This window comes from Hydra viridissima, unplaced genomic scaffold, assembly GCF_058129835.1.
Source record: "Hydra viridissima isolate aposymbiotic clone 2 unplaced genomic scaffold, HvirCarnegie_v1 scaffold_6, whole genome shotgun sequence".
In the NCBI taxonomy this organism is placed as follows: domain Eukaryota; kingdom Metazoa; phylum Cnidaria; class Hydrozoa; order Anthoathecata; family Hydridae; genus Hydra; species Hydra viridissima.
This window is the reverse complement of record NW_028324305.1, coordinates 11471619-11486651: the sequence shown is the minus strand read 5'-3', so window position 1 is coordinate 11486651 and position 15033 is coordinate 11471619. Positions and strand designations below refer to the sequence as shown.

At 36.4% G+C, this 15033-nt stretch overlaps 2 protein-coding genes across 2 annotated transcripts; one reads left to right on the top strand and one right to left on the bottom strand.

The window, feature by feature from the left end:
* The first annotated feature begins 1305 nt into the window (after positions 1 to 1305).
* LOC149887031 (uncharacterized) lies at positions 1306 to 2133 on the top strand. Its single transcript, XM_090091464.1, has one exon. It carries the CDS (start codon positions 1306 to 1308, stop codon positions 2131 to 2133), a length of 828 nt encoding a protein of 275 aa, XP_089947590.1.
* Positions 2134 to 10105: 7972 nt separating this feature from the next.
* On the bottom strand, positions 10106 to 12378 carry LOC149887030 (E3 SUMO-protein ligase ZBED1-like). Its single transcript, XM_090089872.1, has one exon. It carries the CDS (start codon positions 12185 to 12187, stop codon positions 10334 to 10336), a length of 1854 nt encoding a protein of 617 aa, XP_089945998.1. The 5' UTR covers positions 12188 to 12378; the 3' UTR covers positions 10106 to 10333.
* Between the last annotated feature and the right edge of the window lie 2655 nt (positions 12379 to 15033).

Sequence of the window (15033 nt, the reverse complement as noted above, 5' to 3'; positions counted from 1 at the left end):
TAAAGCCAGATGCAAGAATGAACAAACCCAAAGCTGCAGAGGTTGAGAAATACAATCAATTCTTCATACCTATTGAAAAAGATCTTAAAGGAAAAAAAGTTCGTGGAGTCATCATTCTTCCAAGCGATCCGAATGCGTTGGTGGAAAAGCTTCAATTGAGTATCGCTTCTAGTCATCCTGGAAACACGGCTTCAAGAAACGAGGCTGTGAGCATATGTGATGAGCTGTTGAGACAAAAGGTGATTAGCGATTCAGAGATGTATTGCAAAATAATTTTTTTTGCTTATAAAAATTTATCATTTACAGAAAGAGATATGTGAGAAAACACGTGATTGGTGGAAGCGGTATATTTGACACAATAAAAATTTTATGAGACGAGCGGCCGCGTCGAGCGCATCGAGAGCAGCTCAGAAAATGGCTAAAAGCGAATTGGGACGTGAGGCAATTACAACGGCCAAGTCTGCAGGTAAAGAGCTAGCTTATTCTGCGATTACTACTAAAGATGTAGCTATTGACAAGGGAAAGAAAGCTCTTGAAAAGGTGTACGTCAAGACTGAAACACCTCTTACTCAAAAGAGCAAAGATCTTACTCAAAAAAGCAAAGACATTATTTCAGAGCTGGCTAAATCTGTCCCTCCAAGTCGAACAGGATTTGTGGACGAATATTCCATGATGGGCGGATCTTTGAGTCGTAAAAACGCCGTTTGAATCCAAGACCTGGTTAAAATGGGAAATGGCATGAAAATAATTTAATTTTCAGAACTTTAAAATCATCCAAGTGGCGCGCGTTCGGAACTTTCGGAACTTTCGGAACTTCGGAACTTTCGGAACTTTCGGAACTTTTGGAACTTCGGAACTTTCGGAACTTCGGAACTTTCGGAGGCCTTCTAAAAAATTTTTTTTTCTTTTATATAAAAAAATGGCAAACTCCGAGATTTTAAATTTTACAGAAGAAGTCATGATTGATGAAGGAATCGAGAGATTCAAGTTTCACGAGTATGAGCCCGTGAGCACCAATTTAAACAACACTGGAGAGATAAGAATTAATATTGAACAGCAAGATTTGTTCACTCTTCCCTCTGAGTCCTACCTTTTAGTTGAAGGAAGACTGACTAAAGCATATGGTTCGACTTATGCAGACTCAGATGTGGTTACTTTTGCAAACAACGGCATCATGCATCTTTTTAGCCAAATTTCTTACTATTTGTCGAATCAAGACGTAGAAACCATCTATAGCCCTGGTCAATTCACCACTTTGTTTGGCTATCTTAAATATCCGGTCCGGAGTTTCAAATATCTGAAGGAATGAATCAACTGTGGCAGCGAGACACGACCGTGGATGCTGATCTTGCTAATAACACTGGATTTATCAACAGACACGCTTACATCATCAAGCAGCCCGCTGATAAAGGAACCTTTTCGTTCTGCATTCCTTTGAAGCACATTTTTGGTTTTTGCGACGATTACGACAAAGTTCTTTATGGTTTTAAGCACACCGTTACCCTTGTGAGAAAGAGCGACACGGATGCGATTTTTAAAGCCAACGCCACAGGCGCGGGAAAAGTCGATTTTACAAAATTGTCTTTGTTTATGCCTCATGTCACTCCCTCTCTTTTGGAGACCAACAATCTTTACAAAATCATCGAGTCTAAAGTAGATGTCCCATTATCGTTCAAGTCTAGACAGTGCGACACCATTTCTGTTTCCGTGGCAAACACATTCAGTTGGAGACTGAGCGCGAGATCTGCTAGCGAAAGACCAAGGTATGTCGTGATTGGATTCCAGACCAACAGAGACGGAAGTCAAGACCGAAATCCATCCGTCTTTGATCACTGCGACATTAAAAACACGTATGTGACTGTAAACAGCGAAAGGTATCCTGCTGTGGACTACGACTTGGGCTTTAAAAACAACAAATTTTCAAGAGCTTACAGAGACGCGTGCAAGTTTGACAACAGGCTTTATGGCATTGACGACATTGTGGCTCAGCCTAATATGACCGGCTTAAATTACAGATACATTTGCCCTCTTTTCGTCTTTGATGTAAGCAAGCAGGCAGAGAGGTTAAAATCAACCGTGTTGGACGTTCAAATCAAGGCCATCTTTAATGCAAACGTTCCTGCAGGCACTTAAGACTTTGCCGTGGTGATCTCTGATAAGATGCTCAAGATTAAATCCGACGGGAAAATTATGAACGTTGTTTATTAATTTTCGGGGTTCTTAAAAATGAGGTGCACGAAAAAAGATTTGAAAAAGCTGCTGAGAGAGAACGGTATTACTCAAACTTCAAAAAGCAAAATGGCTTTGTTGATGCTGGCGGTGGAAAACCATCTGATTGACAAGAGCGAACGGAAGAAAGACGTGATGGAAGAAAGACCTGTAGGACGACCTAAAAAATGGAATTCGAGTTAAGAAAAATAAAAAAAGATGGAAAAAAGGGTTTTGACTCATACAGACGAATTTGGAACCCAGTATGTCGTTCGTGTTAATGAATCAGGTGATCAGTATGTGGAAATGCTCAATGGTGCTGTTCGGAACCGAATTAATCTGGATGAGTTAGGCGGTACTTATATTACTGATTATTCAGAAGGTTCACCTAAAGAGTGCGTTCAGCTTAATGACGATATATTTGGCGAATATCACGTTGACGAATTTGGTCATTCTTATTATTTTCATCATGCTATAAGGATCGTGATTAATAAAGACGATTATGGCTATCGATACATTATAACTGTTGACGAATCGGGAGAGCAGGATTTTGTTGGAGAGGATGATTTATTCGAGTCGGAAGAAGATTGGTCTGAAGATGAAGAAGATAACGAAGATTTGCCTGAAGATATGTTGGAGAATGATAATATTGCAAAAGAGTGGGAAGAATTTCAAAAATTCATTTCAGTTCATTGGATGGGAAGATTTTGCGCTCCTGCTGCCTAAACATTTTTAAATTCTTTTCGAAGAATTTAAAAATTGAATTTGAGTTAAGAAAATTTTTTTTCTTTGTTAAAGAAAATGGATAGAACGACCGTGAAAGAATTGCGTAAATCCGTTAAAGAATGCGGCATCCAAGGCTACTCAAAAATGAGAAAAGCCGACCTTTTTGAGGCTATAGAGTCTCTTAATGAAAGACCTACAGTGGTTGGGTTTGTTCGACTACCTGTTAAAATTTCTTTGAAACCTGCAAAAGTGCGGCTTGTTGTTGGACCTGTTCAAAAACCGGTTCCAGCACCAAGACCTGAACTGGTTTCAAGAATGACAACATCTGCGAGAGATGTTATTGTGGACAACTTTAGCAACCATCTTGCATTGATTAGCCCGTTTGTTCCAGAATAGGTGAAAAAGACAGTAAGAGACGTAAGAGACGCGATCCTATTAGCTCCTGTCGTTGAGAAGCCGGTTCCAGCACCAAGACCTGGGTTATTTTCAAGATTAACAGAAGCTGTGAAAAATGTGGTTCAAAGGCCGACATCCGCCTCTAGGCCGGTTCCTACGCCAAGACCGGTTCCTGCTCCTCGTCCTGTTAAAATAAAGTTTGAGTTGACCGATTCGGCTCTAAATTATATCACTGAACAATTTTACAGTCCTTCTGTTCGATATCAAGACCCTGCAGCCTTTTTAAACATGGTTAAAGATGCTGCGATCAAAGTCATAAAAATAAACACAAAAACGAACCTTGTTTTAACCTGTGACATCATACAAGTCAACATTGCTACTGGATTGGAAAAAATTCGAACTGTTTCCTTTCCGTCCAAATATGAAGTTATTCTCGAATCAACAGATATTGGAGAAAGCTTTGAAACATGGAAAGAAAGAATTCTTGAAAACATGGTCAATTACAGCAATGAGGGGTCTAATTGGAAAGTTCATAAAATTTTAGAAATCAGCGTGATTATGATTGACCACACCCCTCTTACCGCTTCGTCCTATATTGATTTGCCTGACGAGTTGAAAAATAAAAAGGCCATTATCAATATAAAAAACTTAGACGAGCAGTGCTTCAGATGGTGTGTTACTCGAGCGCTAAATCTGGAAAACAATCATAATAAAAGGATTAGCGAAGACTTCATTAAAAAATCTGAAGAATTAAATTGGGATGGAATTGATTTTCCAGTACATCTTAATCAAATCGACAAGTTTGAAAAAAAAAACCAACCCTTAGCGTCAACGTTTTTGGGTATGAATATAAAAAGATACACCCTTTGCGAATTTCTAAATGTTCAAACCGAACTCATGTTGATTTGTTGCTCATTTCAAACGACTTGACAAATCATTATTGCCTCATTAGAAGTCTAAGTCGATTGTTGTCCTCTAAAGAATCTTCGCATGAATACTAAAGACATTATTGCAGAAATTGCTTGCAAGGTTTCAACTCTGAAGAAGCGCTTCTTAAACATTCAGAATACTGCTCCGACCATTGTTCGGTTCGAATTGAACTTCCTGAAAAAGGGACACTCCTCCAATTTAAAAACTACAACAGGTTGATGAGGGTTCCGTTTGTGGTGTATGCCGACTTTGAAAGTTTCATTAAACCCATGGACGACAACACTAAATATAATGACGAAGAGCCGTACACGAAACAATATCAAAAACATACCCCAACCTCCTTTTGTTATTTAATCAAAGGTCCTGAGGGTTTTAAAGAAAAAATGGTCACGTATACAGCAGAAAGCGATAATGACGACGTGGCTCAAAAATTCATAGACAGTCTTACAAAAGATACCACCGCCATTTATAATAAATACAAGTACAAAATGAAGCCTGTCACGACATGAAAACCGGGAACATTTTAAAGACGCAGCCCAATGTCACATTTGCGAAAAAAATCTTGACGGTGACAAAGTAATAAGCCACTGTCATTTTACTGGAAAATATCAAGGTGCTGCACACAAAGATTGCTTTAAAAAATATATTCCAAAATTCATCCCGGTCGTCTTTCATAATTTAACCGGTTACGACAGCCATTTGTTTATTAAAAAATTAGGTGGAAAATTAAAATGCATACCCAACAATGAAGAAAAATACATCAGCTTTTCAAAAGGGATCAAAGTGGGAGAATATTTTAAAAAAGGTAAAAAGATTGAATTGATTAGAGAATTAAGATTTATTGACAGTTTTAGATTCATGGCAAGTTCATTAAAAGATTTGGCAGACAACCTTATTAGAGATTTTTGTTATGAATGCGGTACTTCAGGTCCAGATACGTGTAAGAAGAGCTGCCCGGATAAAAAACGAAAGGGATGTCATTGTAAACGAAATTGCGTAGATTGCAAAGCCAGACGAGCTAAGAAAGCTGATACTGAATGCAGAAACCTGAATTCGCTGTTCAACGGAACAAAACGAGATTTGTTATTAGGAAAAGGCGTCTATCCTTATGACTGGGTAGCCTCCATTAAAAAATTTTCAGAAACAGCATTGCCTCCAAAAAAAGAGTTTTTCTCCAAACTCAACGATAAAGACATTGAACCTGAAGATTTAAGTGTGTTACCTTTAGAGATTATCACGATCTTTACAACATGTCTGACGTCTTGATTCTTGCAGATGTTCTTGAAAATTTCAGAGACGTGTGCATGAAAAACTATGGGCTAGATTCCGCTTGGTATTATACCTTCCCCGGACGCCTGCTTGAAAATGACAAAAATAGAATTGGAGTTGTTAAGCGATCCTGATATGCTTCTCATGATCCAAAAAGGAATACGCGATGGAATAAGCATGATCTCAAACCGACTTGGAATTGCTAATAATAAATACATGGGCGACTCCTACGATCCTTCAAAACCGTCCACATTCGTCCAATATTAAGACGCCAATAACTTGTACCGATGGGCGATGAGCAAACCTCTTCCCACTAAAGGTTTTGAATGGGGTTGGTCATTACAAAAATTCATCGAGGTTAGATTTAAGGAGAGCAATTGGATGAAGCCATACATTGACCGCAACACCGATTTAAGGACCAAATCTAAAAACGACTTTGAAAAGGACTTTTTCAAACTAATGAACAACTCCGTCTTTGGAAAAACCATGGAGAATATAGAAAACCATGTGGACGTAAGGTTAGTGACTAAAGAAAAAGAAGCCCTTAAATTGTCAAAAAAACCAAATTTCGAAAGCAGAACCATTTTTGACGAAAGCTTAATCGCGGTTCACATGAAAAAGACATGGTTGGTTTACAACAAACCCGTTTACTTGGGAATGTGCGTACTGAATTTAAGCAAAACTCTCATGTTTGAACACCATTATGATTACATCAAACCAAAATATGGTGATTGGGCAAAGTTGCTAATGACTGACACAGACTCTCTAATTTATGAATTCGAAACAAAAGATTTTTATAAAGACATTGCCGCAGACGTGGAGAGGAGGTTTGACACGAGCGACTTTAAAAAAGACCATCCAGCCGTTCAAGGCGTTGGTTTCAAAGTTGGCGCAAACAAAAAGTCATTGGCATGTTCAAGGATAAGACTGGAGGCAAGCAAACTGAAGAGTTTGTTGGGCTTCGACCTAAGCTCTACTCTTACAAGATCTTTAAAGAAAAAGATGGGCACAAAAAATGCAAAGGTGTTAAGAAGAGTGTTGTTGATAAAAAAAATAAAGCATGGACATTACAAAGACTGCTTAATTCATGGGACTAAACATTATGCAAAAATGAAAATTATACGTTCTCATCTTCACGACATTTACACAGAGGAAGTTAACAAAATCGCTCTTAGCGCTGAAGATGATAAAAGAATCATTTTAGAAGACAAAATCAGCACATTGGCTTATGATCATTACAAAAATAAAGTTGAAAATCCATGCTTTAATTTAATCGATTATTCCATGCTGAGTTAAAACGCAACAGCTTATGATTTTGCAATGGTTTTATTAAAATGAATATCGTTTCACTCAACGAAAAAATATTAGAGCAGTATGATATCGAGGCTGCAAAAAATTTTGACAACTTTAAAAAAGTTCGCATTGAGAAATCTTTCTTCTTTTTGAAAGCCATTCCTCTTATTCAAAGGTATGAAGACATTCTACATACAAAAATTCCTTTTGATGAGCTTGAAAAATTTAGAGCTGAAATAGAAGACATTAAAAGACAATACATTCAAATGGCAGTAAAGCTTGTCGAATCCAAAAAGTGGAATCATATTAAAATTGAGCAAAAAATAAGACGCTTTCACAAGTGCAAATACTGTTCAAACGATGACTTAAAAAAATTTGATGTAGACGACTGCAATAATAAGTTTTGCCTTTTGTGCTCCAGTCAACAAGAGACTCTCGACATCAAAGTATATTGCAGCTCCAATGTGAAAAAGTTTAGCTCGTCAAGAATCAACCATTTTAAAGAATGCATCAAACAATACAGCGGAAAGCAAAAATGCAAAGTTGAAAGTGACGTCTTTGACAAGTTAAAAAGAAAATTTCGAGCTTTAAACCTTCTTGTCAGCTTAGATATTAAAAAAGACAAATATTTCAAAATCACCAAAGAACATATACTCATTTTCCTCAAGCAACTTGGGTTTGTCAAACATTATGAAAATGCTAATTATATTTATTTTGTGCTGACTGGCGAAAAAATTGACGACATTGAATACTTAGAGGAGCAAATCATTAAAGACTATATAAAATTCTCTTCTCTCTATGACTCAATTATAAAAAAGATATGCCTAAAGATGCTGGTAGAAAAAATTTCATCAGCTCGGAATACATGCTGTTCCAACTCTTAAGAAACAGAAATCATCCTTGCGAAATTAAGAACTTTTCTTTCCCAAAAGATATCTACAACAAAAAGATGTATGACGAAATTTGCACTTACCTTTTTAAAAAACTTGGATGGACTTTTACTCCCACTTTTTAATTATTTTAATTATTTTAATTTTTATTTAATATTTTTTTGTCTCGTTTAGTAAAATAAGATGCCGAATCTAGGACATTGTCGGATATTTTTGATGGCTTGTCCTAGAATCGGCATTTTCCTACTACTGGCTTCTTTTACATTGAACCTTAGTTTTCTTTTGACAAGAGCCCAATATCTTTCGGTAGGACTTAGTTCGGGACAATTTGGTGGATTGCAGTGTTTTTAGACGAAATCTACTTTATGTTCTCTAAGCCAGTTTAAAGTTGTCCCAGAGAAGTGACATGATGCTAAATCGGGCCAAAGTAACGGGTTACCCGCGTGTGTTCTTAAAAACGGCAAAAGACGTTTCTTGAGGCATTCTTTTTTGTATATTTTGGTGTTAATTGTTCCCGTAGTCACAAAACAAGAGCTTCTTTCACCACATTCACAAATTGCTTGCCAAACTAAGAATTTTTTAGCGAATTTTTGCATTCCAATGCATTTATATTTGGAATTCAGTTTCTTGCGATTAATTGCTGAATAATATTGGTGTCCTGGAAGAGATCGGAAATATGCAGCACAATAAGTTTCATCGCCAATAATCAAACAAGATTTTTTAGCACATAATTTTTTATAGAGCAGCTTTGAACATCGAATTGCGACATTTTCTTGCTTTTGTTCACAACGAGGAACTTTTTTCTTTTTATAAGATTTATAACCACAGTTTCTCTTTACTCTTTGTATAGTGGAAGCACTTGTCTTAAATTTATTCGCTAATGTTCGAACAGAAATCTCCGGTTTTCTGTCTAAGGCATCTTTTACCTTTTTACCAAGATCTCGTCTATCAAAACATTTTTTTCTTCCACTTCCTGATTTTCTTTTGATTGTACCAGTGTCCTTAAATCGTTTCACAACGCTCTGCACTGTTCTCAAAGCAATCTGCAGCTCTTTAGAAATTGTTTTGTTTGATACACCAGGATTTTGAACGAGAAAATGCAAAATATTTTCTCGCTTCTTATCTTGATTTGATGACATTTCAATTAAAGCTAATTGTTTTAATAACAGAGTTGTTTAAATTTTGAACAACATTAATACAATCACATTTTAAAACAACTAGCTATTTTAAATGATGTACGTTTTCCGTAAACACCACATCAGAACACGCGCAGATTTTTTCTGGTACATGTCTTAAAAGAAAAAAACCATTCAATTCCAAGTACACCTAGTTAAAATTCATAAAAAAAAAACATATCTCTTAACATATCTAGAACATATCTAGTTGAGACTAACTCATATCGAAACGGGCGAGGTGACTGAGTACAAATCCATTTTCAAAGCGACAAAAGCGACAAAACATGGATGGGGTTACATTGAGCGTCGAGATGGAAAAGTGGACAATCGATATAAAGTTGAAATTATTAAAAAAGGATGATCTGTAAAAACGGCAAAGTCGAAAAGAATTTTTTAACTTTTGTCTGGTTAAAAAATTTAAAAAAACAGCAAAGTCTAAAAAACGTGAAAAAAACGGCTAAGTCAAAATCTGAAGAAATGAAAAAAATTTAATTTGGGCTGTATAAATTTCTTCACAAATTAAAAAGATGGAAAACGAGCAGATTACTTTATTTGACATTCAATTGCTGGTTGAAAACATATCGAGACGAGAGGGTTTAAGACCTGTTGAATTGTTTGATTTGTTTTTTGAAATATTCTGTTTCGGAAGAATAAACAAAAAAGGGTTTAAACATGGCTTAAGTGGTGCTGATTTGATGGGGATGGAGAGATGCAGGGAAAAAATACATTCATTGGCTAAAAGATTATCAGCTCGAGACGTTCAAAATATAAGGAGAATGCTTTTTAAAATCTCGGCTAAAAATTCAAAATTTGTCGATCCGATACCGACACGACATATCCTCAACGAGCCTGTTCCAGATTCGTCGCCTGTGATGGTTCCTGAGCAGGTGCATGAGCAGGTGCCTGAGTTGGAAGAAGAGTACCCTGTGTTGGTTCCTGCTGCTGCTTAAACGATTAAAATTCTAAAAATTTTTATATTCTTTTCGGAAAATTAAAAAAAATTGAATTGATTTAAATCGTTCCAAATAAAAATGGTAAACGAAACAGTGAAAAAATTAATCGCCAATGAGCGAAAAGTTAAAAATGACTTAAATAAAAATCTTCCCATATATAAAATGGAAAGGAAAAACGTTAAAAGAATTGCGAGAAATCGCCAAAGACCGAGCAATAAAATATTATTACAAGATGAAAAAAGACGATCTCGTGAAAGTAGGGCTGGTACTGATTAATTTTTTTTTGTTCGATTAATCGTCTAAAATTTTAATCGATTAATCGATTAATTTCGATTAATTCTGAAGTCGACAGAATAACCTGCTTTTCACCACTGGTGAGGTGAAGTTGTTATCGGTAAACGTTAACTAACTACAGTATTCACAAACGTTAACAAACAAGACACTTAATGCCTGCTATACTGTATTCAGTTTAATTGACAAGTACAAGTAGGCATCACTTTAGCCAGTCACGTAAACAAACGAGGACGTTAACGTTTTCTGGAAGTAGACAAGATCGCAGTTTGTTGACAATGTACCCTGACGAACTAAACAGTCTTTCACAAGGAACAGAAGTGGCAGGTACACACAGAATTGTCTGTACAAAACTGCTCAGGTTAGGGTAACGATGCCTGTTCAGTTGCCACCACATGAGGGGATTCTCAGTTTCTGGAATTACACCTTCTTCTTGATATCGTGTAAGCTCAGCCAGTGAGCCATGTACTGTTTGTGATTCATCTGATGAGGATTGCGATTCCGAGTCGCTGACCAACAGAGTAAGTTTCAGTTTCTTACGCACAGGTTCTGATGCCTCGCCAGTGCTGGTAGTAGTTTCACGTTCAGCTCTCTGTCTTTGGTTACAGTACACCCGAAATGCATTAGAAAGTATTGTCCAAACTGCTTCACGTTTCTCTCTTGAGAGACAGCCGAGTTTCTTGTAACGTGGGTCTAATGCCACAGCCATTTGCAACGTTGGCAATGCATCAATGTTTTCAATGCGACCTGAGAAGTCATTTAGTGTTGCAGATTTGAAACGTGCTATATACCCTGGATCGTCATCATTAACCCGCAGAAGTCTGCGCAAAAAAGCTTCAAACGGAAGTACAGCCGAACATGTAGCATACTGTTCACTGCCAATATACTCAGTAGCATCTGCAAGTGGACCCAATACCGAGACAAACTTTGACATTTTCTCCCAGTCCAACTCCCTTAGTTTATCTCCAGTGTAATTCTCGGGATGGTCAATATGATACTGCTTAATTGCATCTTTCACTTCCAGCAATCTGGCTAACATTAGGTAGGTACTGTTCCACCGCGTAGCTACATCCTGCTGCAATTTGTGAAACTTCACATCGTCAGACCTGTTAGAGGTACTGGCTTGGCTGGCCTTTAGCTCTGATGTATTCCTTGAACTGCGCTTAAAATGTCCAACTAGGTGTCGACATTTAGCCAGAATAGGAGATGAATCAGCTGCTTTCAAACCTGCTAGTATGCTCAGTTGAAGACAGTGTGCAATACACGGTATATGGCTGTAATCCGTCCGTCCTATAGCAGCAACCATATTTCGTGCACTGTCCGTTACGAGACAGCTAATTTTTTCAGCAATGTTCCACGTTGCGGCAAACTCTTCATAGAAACTGGCAACATTATCAGCAGTGTGCCTTTCTTCAACATTTATGCAAGCTAAAGCGACAGACGTCAGTTTCCACTCAGAATCAATCCAATGACCTGTTATCCCACAGTACGATTCATTGTTGGTGGAGGTCCAAAAGTCAGTAGTTAGAGCAATACTATGAATGCATTCTAGAGCTTTCTTGTGCTCATTCAACTTCTCATTGTACATCTCTCCAATGACAGTGTCGATTGTACGGCGACTGGGCAAAGTATAAGTCTGGTTTTGAAGGGCAATACGAAGCACCGCCTCTAGTCCAGCATCTTCTACAATTGCTGTTGGACGTCCAGAACTGGCAATCCAATGAGCTATTGCCACCTTCAGGTCGGCTGAGACCTTTTCACTGACAGGCTTGTTTGACTGACACGTAAATAAATTGGTGATTGATTTTATCTGAGGGGTCATCTTACGTTCACTGTCGACAACCTGTTGATATTTCAGAGGATGCTTGTGCTGAAGGTGATAAGTCAGCGATGTGTTTGAGCCACGGAAAGCAAACTGTTTATTGCAGTGAACGCAGTATATTTTGTCACCTTCGTCTACTTTACCATCAGCATTCAACTTGAAAACAAAATGCTTGCTTAACTTTCCAGTTAAATGTTTGACAGAAACGTTGCTTTCATTAGTTGCCGCAGCCATATTTGCAAAACAAACTTTGTTTACTTTAGAAACGGATATAGAAATGTAAGATAATGTTCCCAGGTCAGTAAGTATTTTAAAATATGACAAAATTTTTAGTCGAGATTTTCAAGATACGCGCTTTCAAAATTAATTTTATATTTATCGAATTCTATTGAAAAATTCTAAATTTAATACTCTTTTTCGTCATGGCTAATGACTTTGAGGCCATGCTTTGAAACAATTGATTTTGAAAAGTTGCGTTTAGACGTTTTTAAAACTTTTAAAACTGAAAATAACTTCTTTGCGAATGATTTATATGAAAACGATATATTTTTTTTATAAATTTTTATGCTTAACATTTATCAAATTAACAGATATCAAATAATATTGTTCATGCTAAAATTTAAATTAGGCCAAGTACCATACCACTTCACAAATAATTTCTTTATAAATAACGTTAATAAATATAATATAAGAGAAACAGGTAATCTTGAGTTTATTCTAATTGAAGAATATTAAAGTTAACTTTAAAATTCGAGTAGTTTTAATACAACTAGTTGTACTTAATATATAGAATATTACCTATATTGAACATAATATATATTATTCACTTGTAAGGGCTTCGTGATAAGATCAGTACGATCTTCTTGAAGTCCTGTCTGTACTATTTTAATTATAATTATAATCTCGTTTATATATTTTGACTAAGGAAACTTGTAAATATTACTATTATAAATTACGAAACTTGTAAATATATATATGTACGGCAAAAAAAAATAAAATAAAATAAGTAACGGAAAACCGGCAAAAATTAATCGAAATATTACTGATTAAAGAAATTTTAATCGATTAAATAAATTAGCGATTAATCGATTAATTAATCGTTAATTTCCGCAGCCCTACGTGAAAGCAATAAAAAACACGCGACCTATCATCGCTCGGCGTCAAATTGTTCAAAGACCGGTGCCTGCGCCGCGTTCGATTGTTCAAAAACCTGTCATCGCTCCGAAACCGTCCATAATTCCGCTGAGACCTGTCGTTGTGAGACCTGTCAAGTGGAAAACACCTCTTCCTCCAAAACCAGCTCACTTGCAAAATCCTGTCATCGCTCCTGTTCCAATATTGGAATAGGAGCGATGACAGGATTGAAGTTGAAGAAATTTAACAATATAAATTTTATCGGACCAATCCACTATAGTGGATAACAATATAAATTTTATCGGACCAATCCACTATAGAATTTATATTGTTAAACTTCTTTTGCTTAAATATTAACAGAAATAAAAATAGAAATAGAGATAAAAACTAGTTTGAAAAATTGTTACGTTCATTTCAATAATTAAGGCAAATTAGTTCTTTTATTGAAAACTTTATGCATGCCTCTAAAATATCATTTATTGTTAAGACGAATATTAAGGAAAATTTTCAAATAATTTAATAAATAATTAGTTCTTTTTCGGAAACTGTTTGTATGCATCACGTTTTATTAAGGCAAATATTAAGGAAATATTGAGGCAAATATTTCAATAAAAAGTCCGTAAACCGAAAATGTGATTTGATCCGTGTTTTCGACTTTATAATCCGAAAAGTAATCCTTATTAATAATCTGATCCATTTTTGTGGATTTTAAATTCAATAAATAATCCAAAATATTCGTCCGATCCGATATGGCAAACTTAATCCAATTCGTTTCTTTTTTTTTATTTCGCTTTATTTTTCTTTTCAGATGCCTAAATTATCTAATATTTGGGAATTCTTCAAAAATGCAGAGGAAAACAAGACAAAATGCAAGGCCTGTGGCAAAATATACTTAATCAAAAAAAGCACCACAAGTCCTTTAAGGAACCATTTGAAAAGAGTCCACTTGAATTTATATAAACAATTAGAAAGGAAAGACAAGCAAAAATCAACAATACCAGACATTTTTGATGAGCTTACCTCTGAAGACTCAGATTTTTAACAAACACAAGAAAGAGGAAAAAAGAGGAGATGTCCACAGACGTAAAAAGATACACCAGCATCGCCACAGCCTGGACCAAGTGGAACTTGTGGCACTTCCAACACACAGACACGGCAAGGCAGAAAACAGGCTACCAAACCTGAATGGGAAGTTACTGACATCAATCAAATAAGAACTGTTGTTGACATTACTAAATGGGTGATTAAGGACACTCAACCATTTTCTATTGTAGAAACTGACGCATTCAACCGGATGATGAAAACTGCAACCAACGGTCAATTCAGAGCCATTACAGCAAAGAATATATCTACAAAATGCATTCCTCTCTTTTTTAAATTCATCAAGGAACAAGTAAAAAACATTTTCAATTCAGACAAGTCAAATCTTGATGGAGTGGCCTTTACATCCGACGTGTGGACCACTGATCACACCAATTTGTCTTTCATGAGCCTTACACTCCACTATATAGATTCAAAGTTCCAATTAAAGCGCTTCTTGGTAGAAATGTCCTACTTCCCCAAACAACATACTGGCGACAATATTGCCAAGGAGCTCAATGAGTCTATCAACAAACTTGAACTTGATTTTGGAGTCAAAACCTGGATAACAGTTGATGGTGCAGCTAATGTCCAAGCAGGTGTTAGAAAACCAATAGGGGTTCAAAGTGCAATTTGGTGTGTCGACCACCGTCTTAATCTAGTTGTCAGTGGTGCTCTCGATGATAAAAGATGTCCGAAATGGTCGATTCTCAACCACAAAATAACAGAATTAGTAGGTCACTTCAACCAGTCCTCTCAAAAAGCTATGACTTTAGTTAATGTTGCGAATGCCTTAAATAACTCCAGAACAAAGTTAGTACAGAGATGCCCCACAAGATGAAACTCTGACCTCCATCAAATGGAGT